General features: G+C 42.7%; 2 protein-coding genes across 2 annotated transcripts; one reads left to right on the top strand and one right to left on the bottom strand.

Moving 5' to 3' along the window:
* Positions 1-9,785: 9,785 nt before the first annotated feature.
* LOC136444958 (uncharacterized) lies at positions 9,786-15,810 on the bottom strand. Its single transcript, XM_066442751.1, has 3 exons — positions 12,811-15,810; positions 12,526-12,612; positions 9,786-12,422 (listed from the first exon to the last, which is right to left on the bottom strand). The coding sequence occupies exon 1, from the start codon at positions 14,215-14,217 to the stop codon at positions 12,850-12,852; it is 1,368 nt and encodes a 455-aa protein (XP_066298848.1). The 5' UTR covers positions 14,218-15,810; the 3' UTR covers positions 9,786-12,422; positions 12,526-12,612; positions 12,811-12,849.
* A 201-nt stretch (positions 15,811-16,011) lies between these two features.
* Positions 16,012-21,185, top strand: LOC136444316 (collectin-10-like). The gene is made up of 5 exons (XM_066441826.1): positions 16,012-16,591; positions 17,102-17,226; positions 17,725-17,839; positions 18,272-18,499; positions 18,802-21,185. Exons 1-5 carry the CDS (start codon positions 16,012-16,014, stop codon positions 19,236-19,238), a joined length of 1,485 nt encoding a protein of 494 aa, XP_066297923.1. The 3' UTR covers positions 19,239-21,185.
* The last annotated feature ends 656 nt before the right edge of the window (positions 21,186-21,841 follow it).

Genomic DNA, 21,841 nt, shown 5'->3' with positions numbered 1-21,841 from the left:
TATGATATTTAAGATACCACGCGACTCTTTTTACCGGCCAATCACTGAAAAAGGGAAAACTGTTTATTCATACAATTTGTATAACTTGTGCCGCCATATCCTTAAATGCGTTACGTTGATTTGACGCTTTGACGAAAATATTCATCAAATGCTAACATGCCAGCCACACTGTACAATTCAGATGACAGATGGACAGCCTCTGTTTATAAGGCCTAAACAAATGTTGTGTTTCCGGTTTCCCGGCCAACACTAGCAAAAACCTTCCTTCGTTTTTTTGTCCATGGAAAGGTACATAAAATTTTCGAATAGATATGTCAGTGATGAAATCTAAAACAGACGTCCTGTATTTTAAACACAGTTAACGGATTAGGTTGTGCAAGTTTGAACTGAGCGTTTGGCTGATCACAGTAGTTAAAAAAAAAAAAAATCTCATAGAATTTCACGAGTTTTTGGCTCTTTTGTAATTATATTTCCCTCCCTATACCCTGTTAAGGGGAAAGGGGAAATATATTGTACTGGCTGACTTGTTCTTCTTTTTTCTAAAAAAGAAACTAGTAAGTGTAGGGTTGAAGCTCTATTAGAATAAATGCAGACTTTTATAGTATTTCCCTTACGATAAATGTAAAGGGTGTCATATTGGAGGTGTAGGTGTAGGTTTAGGAAAGATAGTACAATTGAAAGTGCGTTGCGCTTATTAAGACCTAATTCGCCTAATTTATGCAGAAACTTATATTTCCCTTACGGTGAATACTAGGAAGGTCATATTGGAGATTCCATTGTGGATGTGTAGGTAGCTTTATGAAAGATGAATACAACGGAATGGACTTATTGCCAAAACTTATGAGGACACCATTTGCATAATCTATGCGGAAGCTTCATATTTTTCTCTTGTGCTAAATGCTACGGATGTCTTATTGGAGGTTTCGGTAGCTTTCGGAAATGTAAATATAATGATACGTCCGTTATGCTAAAAGAACCTCATTTGCATAATTTTAATTGAAAATCAATGCAGCAACTTCACATTTCTTTTGTGGTTACTGGAGGGATTTATTTTTGAAGATATGTGTAGCTTTAGAAAATATGAATCCATCGGAATGTATTTTATGTCAATGAGGACATTATGTGCATAATAAATGCAGGAATTTCATATTTAGTTTTTGGCAAATGATGGGGACTTGATATTGGACATATGAATAGCTTGAATAGACAGCAACGGTGTTTAATACTCCTAAACTAATAGGACGGAAATATCATGCATCTTCTCGAATATTTTGCCTTTCTAGTTTGTCGTGAATTTTAAGGTTATATGTGTGTCACCTGTCCCTCCAGGTAAGGCTAGACCTATGTCACCGCCTGGTCCCATGGCCATGAGACAGGACAGACCCTTGGGACCGGATGGCAAGGCTCCTGCATTCCCGAGAAAAAAGGGACCCATGGGGCAGGCTGGACCCATTGGCACGACTGGACCCATGGGGCAGGCTAGACCAGTGGAACTGAGTGGCAGGCCTGTTCCTGCACCCCCGGGAAAAAGGGGGTCCGTCGGGTCTTCAGATTCGCCGACGCCCGTTGGGCCGCCTCGGCAACCAGGGACGCAAAACTCTGCAAACCTTACCGGACTTCCTAAAAGTTCCCTGATACCTATTCTAGACAAGCCAAACTCCACGTACTCAACAAACGACGGAGATCCAGACTGGGCGACGACGGCCATTTTAAGGACCGACGGATTTAGTGTCCTGTACACGGGAAACAACCCAGCCTCAAGTGTAATACATGATGACATGCCCAACAACCCTACTTATTCAACAAACAAGGGGGATCCAGACTGGACCGTGGCAATCTTAAGGACCGAAGACTTAAGTGTACTATACACGGCAGACTCTGGTATAGACTCTTCCAGTATCCCACAGGATGAGATGCCCTCGTTTGGCACAGGCGAAGAGCCCGTGTCTCACATTGATACAGATCATCAAGACATGGACACAGAACAAGAATCTCAAATCAGGCCACGCTACACAACTTTGAATGCCTACACCAAGAGAACTTCTACTACATATGAAAAGCATGTTGAAGACGAGAACACCCATTATTACGTCTCTGATGACCTTGAACCATACGCTGTTACATACATCTGTGGGAAAGAAACAAATCGTAGTGAAACATCTCAAGCATTGCCAGGACCTCTTCAGAGTGAAAAAATTGATCCAGACATATCTGGCGACCCTTCGTTTGGGTCTCCAGGCAGAACGTTTGTGGAAAATTGCACCACTGGTGATAACGGCCCCCGGATTCCCCAAAACAGACGTGAGGGCAACACTGATGTACGCAAGCTTCGGAATTCTCCGGACAATCTTTGTTCAAATCCGATGTACGCTACAAGCGGTGGTCACAAAGCAACACATGGTACGAAGACTCTAACAATCATTTTTACGTATTCTGTCGTCATTCTTGCACTCTTTCAGACCTGATTGATGTCCATGCTGTCACTCGTAATAATGACTATGACGTTTTTATATGGTCTTGCTTATTTGCCTTTTTTTTCTCTTAACATTTTCTTTTAAACTGTTAACGTTGACCTCTCGTAAATGTAAACGTTTAGAGATCATATCTTGGTTTGATGTCCTTTTACTATTTAACAGCATTTGATTAAATAAATGTTCATAGATCGGGGAATCAATTCCATCTAGACAATCATTTTGTGATTATAAATTACTTTCAACTACAGCGAGCAAAACAAACCAACACAGATGAGCTTACATAATAATGATGACAAAACTATCTGTTCAACAGAAACAACATTCTTTGCAATTTCATGTTAACTAATGCATATTGTATTTCTACTAACTACCAGACAAACCTTATGTTTAATACTGCAACAAGGCATGGCTATCAAATTAGCAGTTCAACTTTAACTTTAATATAAGGGAGTAAAGCATAGGCTTTGAATTTGTATCTGTATCTGTGTCAATGTACACAATATTTGTGAGATCGAGACTGTGAGTTCTGTAAAGCACAGTGGATTTAGGGGGGAAGTATGACATCTCTGACTGCTTCTTTTTATATTCTGCTGATGATTATTCTTACCAGCCCATTCATCTAAATCCGGGTGTATTCCACAGATTCTTGTTCCATCGGGTGGAGTTTCGTGCCTTATCGCTACTGTTGTGCTAGTAGGATCCGGAGCGACCATTGCAGCAATCCTCATAATGATGTTCCACAACACACAGGAGCACGACATCCAAATGGTAAGGTCTGATCCGTGAATAAAATCCTTTACATAAACTAGTCACTCTTTAAAAACGATCATAATTTTCACTGTTACTTGACGGCATTTATTTATATACTGCACTCTTTTACATTCGGGACTGCGTTGTTAACGACGCATTGACTATTGCTGTCTGCAGATACTTATTTACGCATTTGTAAGTAGCGACGCCTATAGCTGCAGTGCATAGTGAACCAGTCAGAACTGCCCTGAGGAAGGTGATAGACGGTCACCGAATCGTCGGTTGAACAAAACACGCTGTGTCTCACCGACCTGTGTAAACTATCCACAGATCTCAACTTTGATTTCACAACAACAAATAACAGACAAGGGAGGGACAAAGGAGAAGCTATAAACTCTATAAACTCATATTTTGAGCCACATTTGACATTAATGCCTGAACCTTAAGATTATGTTAATCTCCCATTTCAGCCCAAGCCTACCCAAGACTCCAGACACTGGACTACAGTCAACCTTACAGCACCTGCCGTCATCGCCGGCTCTGTTAGCACCAACATTCCCATTCTCCACAGCACTAATGGTATGCACATTTACCTCCATGACAGATGTGGGTGTGGTTTTTGGCGTTCTTGTGTCTCTGTGTCTGTGCGAAAATGTTTGGTCATTATCACTTGATAACCTCTGTTTGGATTGTAAATATACTTGGTATGTGGGTCGGTCTGGAGAAGACACGAGTCAAGGTTGATTTCGGGCCCGCCGATGGCTTTTCTTGGCACTGCAGCAGAATTTCTGTGACATCAGATTGAGATGTCAGCAAATATTTCATCAGATCGATGTAGTTTGGGAGGGTCATCTTAGCAGCTTATTCAACAACTGCAATCGCGTTTCAGTATAATATTTCAAGAGCATAGTATTACCTGAACGTCGGATTTCCATGATATTCATCATTCAGGTATGGATTGTGTCTCTGTGTCTGTGCGAAAATGTTTGGTCACTATCACTTAATAACCTCTGTTTGGATTGTAAATATACTTGGTATGTGGTTCGGTCTGGAGTAGACACGAGTCAAGGTTGATTTTGGGCCCGCCGGTGGCTTTTCTTGGCACTGCAGTAGAATTTCTGTGACATCAGATTGAGATGTCGGCATATATTTCATCAGATCGATGTAGTTTGGGACGGGTCATTTTAGCAGCTTATTCAACAACTGCAATCGCGTTTCAGTATAATATTTCAAGAGCATAGTATTACCTGAACGTCGGATTTCCATGACATTCAGATTTGATTGTGAAACTCCAGTCATTAGTTTTTTACCTGTCTCTCCAGATAATATAAGACCTAAGAGACCCAACCCTCCGAACAAGACTGGGCCCATCTTGCCAGGAGATGCCGGGTCTAACATGCCTCTAGGACCTCCGACGCCTCTGTGGCCTCCTATACCCCCGGGTGAAAGGGAACCCGTGGGACCAGCTGGACCCGTGGGACAGGATGTTAGGGATGGAGCCCTCGTGTCTCCTAGACCGACTAAACCCCCGGAAGGAAAGGGGCCCGTTGGATCTCAGGACTTGCCTGAGCCTGTGGAGTCCTTCGGGCCGCCTGGGCTACAAGGAAAGCCAACTTATCCACCTGAACGGCCTCAAACGAACATTCGGGGCATGTCAGATAAAGGTTAGGCTACCACTTACCCTGTATTCTAGTATTTAAAGATGTGATTTAACCTTCAAAAGAAAATAACCCGACTATTGATGGCGTAATTTTTTTTCTTGTTTTTTTTTTTCTTCTTTTTCTTATAATGTCATTCTTATGTCACAAACATGGGGGTCTACCATTCAATAGTTGTCGTTTTCATAAACCAATGAGTCTACTGTGATGCACACAAATACACATCACAAAGAGTCAGATATAGGCTATGCAGTATTTCACTGAAATACAATTATCGACTTGAATTAACTTCAATTTTTCAAGTCATTGAATTTTTAAGTCATTGAAATCCGCACTATCCCCGTGTCTCTTACATGTTCATAGTGTCTTGCAAAGGAGGTTATACCGTGTTCCGCGGGATCTGCTACAAGGTGTTCCAAACCTATCAAACCTTCAACGAAGCGGCCGACACCTGTCGTGCAATCGGCGGTACCCTTGCCATGCCCCGTGACGCCCAGATCAACGACTTCCTCATCTCCATGTATCGGAAGTCAGTCAATAACGATCCCTTATGGTTCGGCCTGCACGACCGGCGTGAAGAAGGGAAGTTTGAGTGGGTGGATGGTTCTCCACTTGGGGAGTACAACTCATGGGGCGCGTTGCGACCAGACAATGGGTTATTTGCCCGCTTTCAAAATTGCGTTCAATATCTTAACTGGCTCAAAGAAGCTGGAAATAGGTGGTGGGACAATAATTGCGACTTGCGGTACTTCTTTATATGCCAAGTCATTCCAGGTAACGAAACTGCTTGGACACTCATTTGACCGAGCGCATAAAAACAACCACAAAACATCCTCTAGAACTCTTAGATTTTAATATATATATGCTATTTGTCATTTCTAGAAATAAACGACAATAGATGATAAAGTTCTTAATTACAATGTCAACAATTTCGTGTATTGATCAGGACCTGTGAACATGGGTTTCATCTATTAACTAAAGTTAATAAATGGCTGATTAACACACCCTGTAATGATGTTAACACAAAAAAGTGACGTAATCGGAAACATTATGCACAGAGATTTTTGAAATCAATTAAGCTCAAATTATGCTTTACTTGCTACTGACTTTGACATATCCCTGCTTAAGAGCCTTTTTTGTATACAATTCAATCTCTTCAACTTGATAAGATTCGGTGATTTCTTACGGACGTTTCCAGTGACATCTATCATTCTTCTTCAGCGTCACTAGAATGACTTCTTGGATGTTTTTCAAAACGTGTAGCGTGATTTGCGTGACAAGTGTGTGCCGACTCAAGATGGTAACAAGGGCGATAGATGATCAGACGGGCATTACGAACTGAGCCAATTCAGAAGCGTATTATGGAAACCCGCAGTTTCTGCGGCTCCCCCGCCTGTGCGGAGTGCTATTGGCACCTTGGCGCTAGCAAATAACCGCGTGGTAGCTTGACTCTAGACCAAATACACCAAATACCAATGCCTTGTATCCTTGAATTAATTATTACGAAGTGCGCTACAATCCCGGAGCTTCTCTGGCTGACTGGAGTTTCTCTAGCTGGCTGATTTGGGAACAGTGGATGCTGGAGCAGTCCTACCTGACCGAAAATTCTACTCTACTCTACTCTTGAAGATTAGTAAAGCGGTCTCCTGTATTCACATTCGTTCATTAGAGAGCTAAACAATGGTCTTCCTTCACAGTTTGGTGACGGAATTTCCTTTCAATAGTGAAGCCAATCAGCGCTCTCCTTTCCTGTGACGTCCTTTTCTGTGACGTAGATATCACGGGCCATCCGTCTCAGAGTGGTCACCTTAGCGTGGGAAGCGGTGTTGGCCACACACGCGGATCGTTCTAGCCCCATGGCAGGAATCAACGTCAACCATGGCATTTGTGTTGCCAAAGTTCTAGCTACGACTAGCTCAGGGTCGGCCTCAGTGAGCCCTGTTGGGGAAACTCAACTTATAGGGAGACTGAATACCACAATTAGCGGACGTATGTTTCAAACATAACGGTAGGTCAGGATTGGATTCAGTGAGCCCTGTTGAGGAAACTCAACTTATAGGGAGACTGAATACCACAATAAGCGGACGTGTGTTTCAATCATAACGGTAGGTCAGGATTGGATTCAGTGAGCCCTGTTGAGGAAATTCAACTTATAGGGAGACTGAATACCACAATAAGCGGACGTGTGTTTCAATCATAACGGTAGGTCAGGATTGTATTCAGTGAGCCCTGTTGAGGAAACTCAACTTATAGGGAGACTGAATACCACAATAAGCGGACGTGTGTTTCAAACATAACGGTAGGTCAGGATTGGATTCAGTGAGCCCTGTTGAGGAAACTCAACTTATAGGGAGACTGAATACCACAATAAGCGGACGTGTGTTTCAATAATAACGGTAGGTCAGGATTGGATTCAGTGAGCCCTGTTGAGGAAACTCAACTTATAGGGAGACTGAATACCACAATAAGCGGACGTGTGTTTCAAACATAACGGTAGGTCAGGATTGTATTCAGTGAGCCCTGTTGAGGAAACTCAACTTATAGGGAGACTGAATACCACAATAAGCGGACGTTTGTTTTAAACATAACGGTAGGTCAGGATTGGATTCAGTGAGCCCTGTTGAGGAAACTCAACTTATAGGGAGACTGAATACCACAATAAGCGGACGTGTCTTTCAAACATAACGGTAGGTCAGGATTGGATTCAGTGAGCCCTGTTGAGGAAACTCAACTTATAGGGAGACTGAATACCACAATAAGCGGACGTGTGTTTCAAACATAACGGTAGGTCAGGATTGTATTCAGTGAGCCCTGTTGAGGAAACTCAACTTATAGGGAGACTGAATACCACAATAAGCGGACGTGTGTTTCAAACATAACGGTAGGTCAGGATTGTATTCAGTGAGCCCTGTTGAGGAAACTCAACTTATAGGGAGACTGAATACAACAATAAGCGGACGTGTCTTTCAAACATAACGGTAGGTCAGGATTGGATTCAGTGAGCCCTGTTGAGGAAACTCAACTTATAGGGAGACTGAATACCACAATAAGCGGACGTGTGTTTCAATCATAACGGTAGGTCAGGATTGGATTCAGTGAACCCTGTTGAGGAAACTCAACTTATAGGGAGACTGAATACCACAATAAGCGGACGTGTGTTTCAAACATAACGGTAGGTCAGGATTGGATTCAGTAGTGAGCCCTGTTGGGAAGACTTAAACAGTCTGAATTCGACTTATAGGGAGATTTGTTGAACATAATGGGAGGTCTAGCTCAGGGCTGGCTGTGTGTGCTGTGGGGATTAGCAGAGTAATTGACACCTAGCCGAGAGTCAATAAAACTCCGCCTATCTACGTCCAGACCGCTCATTTGCATTATACGCTTCTGAATTGAGCCAGTTCGTAATGCTTATTAACAACACTCAAGGAGAACTGCAATGTCGAACGAAGCCACGAGGACGACCTCGTGATTTCATGGGTTATCGGACCATATCAATAACAGCATATGATTGACGTGGAAGCAATCTTATTAAGTTGTTATGATTGAATTATATCCAAATATTATTAACATGGATGACTAACCATCATAAATGTTATATAACTCGGCTTATAGAATCTCCATCATTACCATCGATGTCTGTAGGAAACCTGGGATTTAGATGTGGCCGCCATAAATACAAAATGGTAAGGAATAACCAAAAAAATTATGCTAATGACGCAGGGCTCTAATGGTCCAGCTTACACTGCAGTTTACATCTAAATCCTTAGAGGCCGCTATACTACTGCCTGCCTCCCCGCCACCCATTCTTACATCTGGCTTGCCCTTTTTATGACATATCTGCAAGGAGGTAATGCAAGGAGGATCTGTAGCAGCTATCTCTGTTATCCCATATAGTACTTATAAGGACAGAAAACAGTTTTCCTAGCCATGCTAACAGTCCAAAAAGGTGTCTTAACTAGTCTAGCTGCTTTTAAGCAAACCTGTCCTTTGTGCTGATCGTCATCTAACAACATGCAATAGCGGCCTCTTGCGATTCGTATCCGAAACGCAGACTGCGTGTTACATCACTACATGTTGCTCTGACCACGGGTCTGTTTTGTTGCTTAACGCAGTGCTTAGGTTACGTTTTACGCGGTTAGGGGTTAATGTGATGAGAGAGGATGGTCCTGGGCCAGCGATAGAGGATGGATACATGGGGAAAGTACAGATGTAATTGATATGATCAAAGTTCTAACATCAGAGTGGATAATTGTGTTTCGTTTAAGTACAATATACCCTACATCTAACTTTTCATTTTGAGATGTTTATTTGTGTATTACAGTAGACTCATAGCTATTCCTCACAGCTATGTATAGATGACGACCACATCTAAATCTCACGTTTCCTAAACATACCTTAATGGTTATATATATAGAATACAATACGGGGTATTCCGTATCACCCGAGGTACTCGAATTTTCGACGGCGGCGCAACCGGCGCGCTCGAAATGCATTCGAAATATTGTATGGAAGCCCGTGTGATACGGATAGTTAACACACGGTCCGAAACAACCGTATCGAAAGTTTTCGCGGTCCAGGTAGGACATATAAATAGAGTTTATTTAATTATATAAGCAACATGTAGTATTGTCACATGCCTCTATTTCCCCCATTAACGGTGCTATCTTTGACTGCCCATATGGCGCTTCGGTGCAGGTGATGTCCGTAGTTCGTGAAAACGTCCTTCGTGAAAAAAGTAGAGCTCTTCAGACAATACACGTATCACCTGTAGTTATCAATATGCACGTTCTTTCAGATAATTGTTTTTCACAAACATACACCTGCATAGGTTAGACTATTGATAAAACATTCAATTTTCACCAAAAGAAGCAGCAGAAAAACATATAACATCCATTACCATAATACCGCCACGTTTACTGCAATTTCTAAAGTGATACTAATTTAGAAAATGACGAACTCGTCATTTTTTCCCGGTTACATGTCGATGTTATAGCTTACCTTTGCCACTTGTGCTGTGTATGTTTTTTTGTCCCTCTTCATCTCCCAAAAATGAAATATCGCTATCGTAAGATACTGCGGAAATGCACCGAGAACGGCATGTGTTCGGAAGGGGGTTCCATAATACCGCCAGGAAGAAACTCGGCTCAATTATCTTGCCGTTATTTACCTTTAGACTTCAAGTTTGGTTCCTTTCTTTCCTGTTAGTGACTGCCCGACTTACAAAGATATCTGAGGATACACAAAATCGAGAGGAAACGGGCGAATATTGTCAAGGACTTTCATTTACTGTGGCCCGTCACAACAGCTATGACGCAAAACTTACTTCTGACGTTCTACTATGTCTCCGTTCACATATGGCGGCTTCGTTGTTAGCGTAACGGACGTTGGTATCAATCAAAATTCGGGAAAACCTCTCAAGATCGCAGTCCAGCGTTGCCACCTCATCCATCATAACTGATCTTTACGGGTCAAAGTTGATACGGTGGGTCTATTATGCCGCTGGGAAGGATTTAGGGGCATCTCTCTCGTGACGACCCGAGATGGCTATTTTCGATACAGCTATGGAAGGAGGCAAAATTTACCATGCAAATAAAACATTTCCTTTGATACTTATCACAGAAGATTGAATGGCTCTTGAGTGATGGTTTGTTACTAATTTGCTTCACCTATACAAAGACTATTGGTATCGTCGTAGAGTCTCTTTTAACATTTTCGGCGAAGGGGTGCATCTTTGAGTGACATCACGGTGACATCACAATGAAGCTCAGTGGTGGTGTCTTTTCAGTAGAATAAGTTTTAGAAATGTATTGAAAAATTTAGATGTCATTGTCATACATATTTGATTAAAATATTTTCCGAAATCTGGTACTTGATATTCCCTTCCAACCTCACCTAATTAGATAGTGGCATCGTCGGTAGCTCACCCCGAGTTGCAACGGTTTTGGATGTCTCCATTTTAAGAATGGGGGTAAAGGTCTGACCGACATGCGAAGGTGCGTCAGATATAGGTGGTAACACCTGATAAAAGTCCATCATTATTGTTAATGATAATGAATGTTTGTATAGTCAAATAAAAAAGGGCTTTATCATATAAATACGCAAAACACAGCGAGTGAATCTTTCTTGTTAATGGTATAGTCCGGCTACTTTTCCCGCCACGCAAGATCGTGACAGAAATTTCATCAATATTGCAACAACGGTCGTGACAGGAACGACTTCTGCTAACAAAGCGTCTGATACGATGGTACGTACATTTTTTTGCTCACTTTAGAAAAAGATAGAAATGAGAATGACTTTTTTTTTATACTTCGCAATAACAAAATGTTACCTGACGTCTTGTCGACAGTGCCTTCACTCTAAGAATTAGCTAGCGTTACATATTGTCCTAACAAGGTCATGTACTTGTATTGTTGCTCAAAAACTATTGATTTGGTTTACAGAATCTCACGTTGGCAACATTCCATTACACTGCCAGTGCCGCCAAGGTGATGGAGTGTGAAGATGCCCCTGCCCTTAAGTTCCAGATCTACCATCGGCCCGGGGCGCCCAAGGCTGGCATCATGACGTATGCCAGTATAGATGACAAATGGATCGAGGTGGGCTGGGTGCCGGAGAAGAAGAAGGAGGAGGTCTTGGAGATGTGTGGCGGGAGGCCTGAGCGGCTGAGGGTCACTCTTAAGGAGGCCTACGTGAAGCGTGGCTATTCCGTGATGAAAGTAGAGGCGGCCTTAGCAGAGGACTAGTTAATTCTAAAATAAGAAATTAAACAAGTTTGTTATCTGACAAATCAATTGTGGTTGTCATGTTTTTATATTGCAGCTAACATTTTGGTGTGACGATAGGGATACATCTATTACAATTCAATATTTCTGTGTTTAGGTTCCATCAACAACAACAAAAAAACAACCCGTACGTAGTGCCAGGGCGTCACATTCACTAACAATGAAGCGGGGGTGCCCATGTTAAAAAAATAGTGGCGATGGCTAAAATGACGTTTGGGATGATCTAACGTAGTTGAAGGAACAGTGTAATGTGCAGAACTGTTGAAATGGAACCTACAAGTCAACAACATGATAATATTTGCCAACAAAAAAGATGTATCTGCTCCGTCGGCCCTCATCTCGTATTAACGGCCAAACAGTAAAACTTGAAAGAATTTAGAAGTCGGAACTCTATCTGCACCACAATCACTACTAGACTATATTCAAACTTCAGGCGCAAAACATGCTGTCGGCCCTCATCTTGTACTAACGGCCAAACAGTAAAACTTGAAAGAATTTAGAAGAGAGTATGCAGAAGTATTATCGGAATCTAATACAGTCTACAGGCTATACCGTTCAGCCCTGTCCATACTTGACCTTACCCTAACGAACCGTCGGAACTCTATCTGCACCACAATCACTACTAGACTATATTCAAACTTCAGGCGCAAAACATGCTGTTCCGAGACTTGAACGGGACATTTCACTTTGTCGAACGCTGACAGATACAAAAGATTCTCTTCGCCCGCCAGTTACTTCCACTGCTTTCAATCGTCTTTCTGCAAATGAACGTAGACAAGACATGTGTTTTGTTGTACGACAGGTTTAAGGTAGCACTGCAAGCAGAAAAGAATTATCGACAAAGAAAAAAGCTATACATACCTCTGGTTCTGCGGTGAAACCAGCCATCCAGCAAGGAGGCGTCACTTGACGACGTGGTCGAGATCGGACGGCACTGCCACTTGGAGTCTGCGAAAACACGGTTTCAATAATGTAACGTAAGAAAACTAGACGCGTTTTATACTTTCTTTATAATTAACGGTTAGCAAGCGAAAAGATTTAGCCAGTGGTCGCTACGGAGGATGGCACACAGTCGAAAGCAACTTTAAAAGTAACATCAGAAAGTTATCAACGTGCTGTATAAAAGACGATTTTTTTATTCGTTACCTGTGAAGATGCTTGCTTCCTCTTAATCTTTCCCGCCTTCTACTTTGCCAACGCCTCTTCTTTCCGTTTCTGTCTTATCTCCAACCGCTCTTTCCGCTTCAACTCCAACTCTTCCATCTTCTTTCTCTGTTTCTCCTCTCTCCGTTTCTGTGTGGCTTCCAATCTCGCTTTTCGCTGGTTTTCCATCTCTTCCATCTTCTTTCTCTTCTTCTCCTCTCTCTCCTCTTTCTTCTTCAACTTCTCTTCACACTTCTGATCTTCTTTCTCCTGCTTCTCTCTTTCCAAGGTTTCAATATATTCTTGGTCGAAGACCAGGGCTTTGGGCCGTACCTTTCTTGACTTGCGTTTCTGAGAATCTGGAATAGGCGTTAGCAGGTCAGCCACATACGCGGGGACAACACCTGTCTGTACGAAGGGATTTGTTGTTGTCAATCTTGAACCGCATGCCGTGCAAGTGGAAACAGCTGACGTTTTCTTCTCGACAGGTGGCTTTTTGGCGGAAATCTTCTCAGCGAGCTCCAACATCTCTACTTCTATTTCCAGGAGCGCTCTTCCTGTGGGGTCTTCTTGATCCGCTTGCATGTCGCTAATCTCCTCTGCCATTCTTAGGACATCCAGCTCCTCCGGAAGTAGTCGATCTTCTGCCTCCTTCTTGTCTATCACCTTGTCTTCTTCTTTGGGGCAGGCACTTGAGTCGTTCATGCGTAACCAACGATCACTGATGGCTTCCTTGTTGACGGGATAAATTCCCGTTTTCTTGAAGCCTGTCTTGATGACAGACATTGTCAAGGTCCTCTCTCGAACTCCTTTGATTATTCTAGGAAACGAAGACTTTGTGACAAAGAAGTTCGGCTTGATGAGAGTCATGTCATTCACAACGTCTTCAAAGGAGGACTTCATTCTGAGAAAGGGCCCGCCTTGGGCGTCCAACGGCTGTAGAAAGTGGCTGCTGTGGGGTGGTAACCCAAGGAGGACGATGTCCTCCTTTATAGCCAAGTCTATGGCCTCGCGCGTCACATGGGTGCTGTGCTGGTCTAGCAGCAGCATCACTGGACGTTCTGGGGAGCAGAAACGTACAAAGCACTTTTCCAACCACTGCAAGAAAACGTCTGACTCAATGAACCCTGATGGCGTGGTGGCATACAGGGCGTTGTCAGGGCCTTCCAGGTTGTAGGCCGTGCTAGGATAGGACTTCGAGAATATGATCAGGGGCGGTATAGTGGACCCGTCAGCCGCCACGCATTCCATGCTCGTAATATGGTCTCGCGTTCCCTTCCTCACGGAGGTGGCTGGAGCATTCATCTTCGTGAAGGTGACAATCTTCTTCTTCTGGGGGTCAAGCTCGAATCCAGTTTCGTCAGCATTATAGATCCGATGTGGCTGCTTGTCTAACCCGTTCTTTCTCATGGTGGCAGTGAGAAGACTGAAGAACTCATTGATGACATCCTCATCCACCGCGTCACGCCTTCCCCTGTCCAAAGGGTCTGGTTTCCTGATGGTGATGTCGTTTCTGTCCTTAAACCCCTTCCACCAATTTTGTGACAGGCCATTTTGCTGGTTGAGTTTTGGATCATCCCCATGCTCCTCGCAGTGCCGCACATGGATGGCTTGGGCCAGGGAAAGGACAGCTTTCTTCGTTACCGGAAAACCCCGTTCCGCTCGGTACCGGAGGTAGAACACCAGAGTGTTTTCCTCTTCCTGCGAAAGTGTGAAGGGTCTGCCTACTTTTGCATCCAGGGGACTTTTGCCTAGCACTTTGTCTCGGACGGTCGATCTAGGTACGCCGTGCTTCCTTGCAGCACTACTGGGCGTAAGGTTGTTTTCTGTTATGTCTTTTTATATTTCCTCCATTTTCTCACGGCACCAGACTTTCCTTTTTTTTGAACTTGCCATCGTTCTGAAATCGTACCAATATTTTCAAGCATGATTATTGAGAAAGGATACAGTTTTTCTACCATCAGATGTCTCGTTTAATGTATGCCTACTGTCCGTTTACCTCTAGCCTTAAGACAGTGACCTTTACTCTCCAAGCAGAGGTTGGTGGGTAGATCGTGACCGTTTTATCATTCGTCCGGCGGATATGATAAAACGGTCACGATCTACCCCACCAACCTCTGCTTGGAGAGTAGGTGACCTTAACGCAGATGGCCTGGTAACTTGATTATTTATTGGTCTTTGACGTTGATCTTTCATTCACAGTTAACTATAATACCACCTACGGGACACATCTTTGCATATTATGAACACAAAAAGTCGTCGGTAAAGCCCCTTTCGTCCAGGCAATGTGGTTACTAAACATAATTGCTTGTCAAGATAACAGGTGTTGCGTCATTTTCAACAAGCATAACCTAGCGATCTTCATAGAAATTACAAGAAAAATATGAATTAATGTCCATTATTTCACATTTCCTGTATTTCCTTGTATTCATGGATGTATATGGATAAACCTTTGACGAAACTATTACTTTCTTTTCGCCTTCAACATTACAAAATTTGATAAAAGAAGGTGCAACACAAACCTTTGTCGTCTGCTAGCTTGAGGTCAAACGTCACCCAAAGACCCATGGGTAATAAAAATGGCGACGTTCTATTTTGCAGCGGGTCGAACGCAGATGCGACTCCCATATCAACGATTCTTGACGATAGATCACACTTAGACACGAGTTGCAGGTCAGCAAAATAAACTTTGTTGTTCTGTTTTTCTAAATTGTCGCCTTGCACTGGAACCATGTGCGACTGTATCTACAAATCCGGCGATCAACGTGATGATGTGTTCCTCCCACGACGCACTCGGCTGTCCCAAAAAGGGACCGTCAACTTTTTGACCTCGTTATCTTGGAATGCAACGTTATTGAGGCCTTTTTAAGAATGTGTTGAACACCTGGATGTCTGAAGTGTGCATACCTCGGAAATTACTGTTGCTGCACTAGTTGATCTATCTAAATTCAGCGTTTATTTAATTTGGCGGTATTATGATTAGTGGCAGTATTATGGTAATGGATGTTATATGCATTTGGCATAATATTGTAGCTTGTTTTGTATTAAGTAATGTAATATGTCTGGAATCTGAGTCTCTTTCGGTGTACTCTGCGTCATCCCTCCAAATAAGGAAAATAGTGGCCTTACTTCGACAGACTGATAATGTCATATTGATGTATTTTTTGTACACTGCTCAACGGCTCTCTGCACAGTACAGTCAAGATGTACGAACAAGCCCAGGCGGACCGGTGCCCCTTTTCCGGCCCCCGCGGCGGCCAAACAGGCAGGACGCCGTCCCAAACCTCTTATGTCCGTCAGCGCAACGGCGCTTCTGACAGGCGGCAGGAGGGACAAGGAAGTTCCTCAGACACGTACGAAGAAGCCGAGAGAGTGTACTATACAATCAAGGACGAGGATCTCCCGCTGTCTTTACGTGGGGCGGGGCAGCAGCAGAAGTTGGCTCAACCCGGGCTCCAGATCAGCGGGCCGCCGCCTTCTTCTGACAAGCGACAGGAGGGACAAGGAAGTTCATCAGGCACGTATGAAGAAGCCGAGAGAGCGTACTATGCAACCAAGGATGAGGATCTCCCGCTGTCTTTACGTGGGGTGAGGCGGCAGCAGGAGTCGGCTCAGCCGGGGGTCCAAATCAGCGAGCCGCAGAACCCTCCTGTCCATCAAAGTGGTTCACGCGGGCGTGGCCGCCATGGCAACGACGCTTCTGACAAGTTGCAAGAAGAGCAAGAAGCTTCTTCACACACGTACGAAGAAGCTGAGGTTGTGAAACTTCACGCAACGTCTGCAGGTAGCCAATTTTTATTTCATCATGTGTTTATCATTATAAAGACCTGAACTTAATTTGCATAATACATGAGTAAAGTTTATAAATCCACTTCATTCCATGATAGCACTCTTGAACATGAGTCATATGTAACAGGAATAGAGAGTAATATGCATGGATACGAATTATGAAAATCATTATCTTATTTGCATAAATACTGAAAAATTGGTATATTTCAGTGGTAAATAATCAAAAGTGTAGTATTACTGAATTTGTAAGGTAAATAATCAGACGAAATATACAAGGCAGTGCTTTTGTGTGTGTGTGTGTGTGTGTGTGTGTGTTTGTGTGTCTGTGTGTGTCTGCATGGCTGCATTTCTTCAAATAACAACGAACACAATGCAGTTTCTTTGCGACTGGAAAATGTGTAAAGCACAACGGGTTGGGGGTGAAGTCTACTATCTCTGTTATTTTTCCTATTCGGTTGACGATTTTTCTTACCCGCTGACGATTTGCATCGGGTGGATCACACAGGCTCTTGTTCTATCGGGCGGTGTTTCTGCTTCATCGCTACAGTTGTCCTGGTAGGATCCGGAGCGACCATAACAGCACTTCTCATATTGATGTTCTACAACACGCAGGAGTTGGACATCCAAACGGTGAGGTGTGATCCGTGAATAAAACAAATTTTAAGTACTAGTCAGAGAATAAATTGATTCCTTTTCAACAACCACAACTGTTATTGTTACTTGGCAGCATCCATTTATATGATACACTCCTTTACGTTTGAGACTGCATTAACTCTTTCTATCTTTCTATACATATTTACATACTAAACATTTGGAACCGCATCTGTAAGCAGCGACGCATATAGCTGCATTTAGGGGAACCAGTCAGAACTGTCATGAGGAAGGTGACAGGCGGTCACCGAAACGTCGGTTGCACCTGTTTGTGTACAAATAGATGTTAAAATCATTGATTTTCCGACCTTTTGAAACTATTGACGGATTAAATAGTCAGGTTCTGTTGATATCAGCTGCCTACCGGTACCAGTCATAAACAAAGACGGGGGGGGGGGGAGGGGTTAAAACCTAAGTCACGTTTGGAACCACATTCTACCTTAATGCTGGAACCTAATGTTTGATCTCACACTTTAGCCCAATCCTACACAAGACTCCAGAAACTGGATTTGGACTACATTTAACATTACAGAACCTGCCGTCATCGCCACCACTGCTAGCACCAACCCCTCCATTCTCCAGATCACTGATGGTAAGTACTGTATATTTATCTCCATGTTTTGGCGTGAATGTGTATCTGTCTAAGTGTCTGTGTGTCTGTCTATGTTTTTGTGTTTCGATTAATTGTTATGATGAACGCGGGTCAAAGGTGATTACGGGCCATCTGGCGTCTTTCTTGGTGCTGCATCAGAACTTCTGGTTTTGTATCTTTTGTCATGGACCTGATATATATGACTTTACGTTTTGGTGACATATAAGTAATTTGATGTCGGAAACAATCAATATGGGTTCGAGTCCCCGCGCATCTTGTTCTAGAACTGCAAGTTTTGATAAAATATTTCAAAGAGAATATCTGAACAAGGATACGACGGATTTCAAGGGTATTCAGCATGCAGGTATTCTGTATGGATTTTGTAAGTTTTCGTAAAACGTCCAAACATGTGTGTGCCACCTGTCTCTCCAGGTAAAGTGAGACATGAGGGGCATAACCCACCTACCATGACTGAGCCCCCTGGGAAAATTGTGCCCATCTTGCCAGAAGACGCCGGGCCTGTTGGACCTCCAGGACCATCTGGACCTCCGGGGCCTCCTAGCCTACCAGAAGTCCCTCTGTCTGCTGGGCCAACCTATCCAAACCCTGACGGACCACCTGAGCGTCCTCAGACGAACATTCGGGGCAGGTCGGATAAAGGTTAGGCTAACACTTATCCTGTCTTCAAATGTTTTAAGGTGTTAAGCTGCATATCCATAGTGTGATATTTTCCTTTCGTTATCTTTTACTTCTAATGTCATCCTTATGTCACAATCATGTTCGACAGTTTTTGTCTTTGCAAACCTATATATGTGTAATATACAAAAAAATACATCCCAAAATGATAAGTCAAATATAGTCTTACAGTATTCCAACAAAATACAACTATCGACTTGAATGTTAGAATTTGGATCAGGTCAATGACATTTGTACTATTCCTGTGTTCCTTATATCTTCCACAGTCTCTTGTCCAGGAGGTTATGCGGTGTTCCGTGGGATCTGCTACAAGTTGTTTGAAACAAAGAAAACCTTCAGCGAAGCGTTCGCGACCTGTCGTGCAGACGGTGGTACCCTCGCCATACCCCGTGACGACCAGATCAACGACTTCCTCATCTCCTTGTGTCATAAGCCAGGGAATGTCCAGCCGATAAAAGTTTGGTTCGGCCTGCACGACCGGCGTGAAGAAGGGAAGTTTGAGTGGGTGGATGGTTCTCCGCTTGGGGAGTACAACTCATGGGGCGCGATTCAACCAAACGAAGGGCCATATGGCCGCTTGCAAAATTGCGTTTATTATTGGGCATGGTCCACCTTGATAGATCCTAATAGATGGTACAACGGTAATTGCGACTTGCAGCACCGGTTTGTATGTCAAGTCTTTCCAGACAGCGCAACGGCTTGACCATTCATTTGACCATGCACATTAAAAGAAAATTCAACATGCTATTGATGGCAATTTCGTTCACGCGGTAACATGGTTCCACACCAAGCGGTAGTAAACTCCTAAAACGTTGTAAAAGCTGGAATTAAAGGGGTCTATCTAGCAAGCCATGTTGTCGATGTAGGGTTAGTTTGTAATGATTATCCCACTGTAATGGAGAAATGAAATAATGCCATGGTGTGTAAAGTGTCAATCATAATGATATTCAATACGTATATTTGTATATAGAAATATTACAAGTTAAAAACTTGTTGAGCTTTAGGCACGTCAATTACATTGACAGGATTGGATTTTTTAAATGAGACAAAGTTGTTATTATCTGATGACAGAAGTCATAATATGACTACAATGCAAATAAAAGTCAATCACCCATTAGTTCATTTAGGTTGTAATTGAGTACGACAAAATAGAAGAGGTCTGTTTAATCTGTCACATATCAGAATCTATCTACAAGTAGGATTGATTTATCAGTTTATAAGCTCATAGAGCAGTCATTTGATAATCGATATCAGTAATCAGAGGATCTTTTTATTTCAATGGCAGTGTCTTCATGGATTATTACTGGGATGTATATTGAAAAATAACACAAAGGAACTGTTTTGTTATCAAGACACATTTATGTCATTTATCATTTTAGTGATAGACAACAATGTCAACAATTCTGTGTATCGATCAGAACCGGTCCCTCCGGACAAGAACAAAACAAGAAAAACAAGAGTCTTAGGACCCAAAATCTCCATGAAACTTTTTTTTGTATTAAACCAGTTCCCCCCATTCTATATCGCTCAATGGTATGACCCCCGGCCACCTGCAGCTGTCGGGGGCTCAGGTTCCACATTGACCCACTTTCGCTATCAACACTAACAGCTGTTAGAAGTGCCACAATGGCCAACACTGCAAATATAGATTTTCCCATTACTTAGGCAAATTAAGTCCAATTTGCATAATTTGCACTTTATTGTATACATCCCTCTCTAAGCTACCTGCCAAGTAAATAACATGAAAATCTGTCGCTCCTTTCTTCAGTTATTCTCCTTTGAAGATTTTGACAAATACGCCATTGCAGTTTCAGTGACACATACCAGAGGGCCCAAAATCGACCTTGACCTTTCTCCTCCCCACACCTACCCACATACCAAATATCATTTCAATCCATCCACGCGTTCTTCAGTTATGCTGATTTTAAGCGTCCGGTGACACATACATACAAACACGGTGACACAAACATACACACACGCGCACACACACGCAAAGACACTAACTTTGCGTGATTTGCACTTCAGTGTGTACATCTCTGTCCAACCTACCTGTGTACCAAATAACATGAAAATCTGTTGTTCCTTTCTTCAGTTATTCCCCTTTAGAACATTTTTACAAATAGGCCATTGCAGTTCCAGGGACACAAACCAGGGGGCCCCAAATCGACCTTGACCATTCTCCTCCCAGCGCATACCCACATACCAAATATCATTACAATCCATCTACACGTTCTACAGTTATGCTGACTTTAAGCATCCGACGACACACATGCAAACGATTTACCTCCTAACTTATGCAAATTCGGTCTCATTTGCATAGTTTGCACTTAAGTGTATACAACTTGGTCTAACCTACCTGTGTACCAAAGAACATGACGATCTGTCCATCCACTCTTCAGTTCTTCTACATTTAAGATTTTAACAAATACGCCATTGCAGTTCCAGCCACACATGCCAGGAAGCCCAAAATCGACCTTGACCTTCCTCCACCTGACACCCACCCACATACCAAAAATCAATTCAATCCATGTACAGGTTCTACAGTTATGGCGACTTTAAGCGTCCGGTGACACAAACATACACACAGACACCAAACGCAAGCAAAACAGTATCTCATGAAAAAGCCTTTTTTCATGGAGATAAAAATAGAATGAATGACTAATTAACACACCCTATTGGCATATTCTAATATGTATACATTAAAATGTACACATACGATGTGAAGTAACCGGAAACTTTACCTACATGATTTTAAAAATTAATAAAGAATTAGTGTTCTATGAGATTTTTTATAATGTGCTTTATTTGCTACTGACCTTGGCAAATCGCTGTTTTAGAAAGTTTACGCTCTATACCAACTTTGATACAAGCAATCTCCGAATCTTGATAAATATCAAGTTAATTGAAGATGTCAAATAATCAACTAATCTTACTATGGATGTCTAACCTCATAAACGTTCTATACTTACGCTTATAGAAACTTCATCTATAAGCATTAAAATCTGTAAGAAACCTGACATTTACATATGGCCGTCCTCTATACATTATAGCGAGAAATAACCAGAAAATCCACGCTAATGACGCGAGGCGGCATTCACCCTGCTTACACTACAGTTTTCATATGCACAACTTGAGGCCGCTACTGTATGGTCTAGATATAGGTGTACCTCCCTTCCACCCATCTCTAAATCTGGCTGGCCGTTTCACCACATATCTGCAAGAATTTTTATCGGTTCGTGAATCTTCGATACTGCAAGGAGGGTCTTCAGCAGCTCTGTTATCAAGTTCAGAACTCAAAGGGCCACA

Source organism: Branchiostoma lanceolatum, chromosome 11, assembly GCF_035083965.1.
Source record: "Branchiostoma lanceolatum isolate klBraLanc5 chromosome 11, klBraLanc5.hap2, whole genome shotgun sequence".
In the NCBI taxonomy this organism is placed as follows: domain Eukaryota; kingdom Metazoa; phylum Chordata; class Leptocardii; order Amphioxiformes; family Branchiostomatidae; genus Branchiostoma; species Branchiostoma lanceolatum.
Note: the sequence above shows the minus strand (reverse complement) of the source record. Positions and strands in the feature narration are given on the sequence as shown.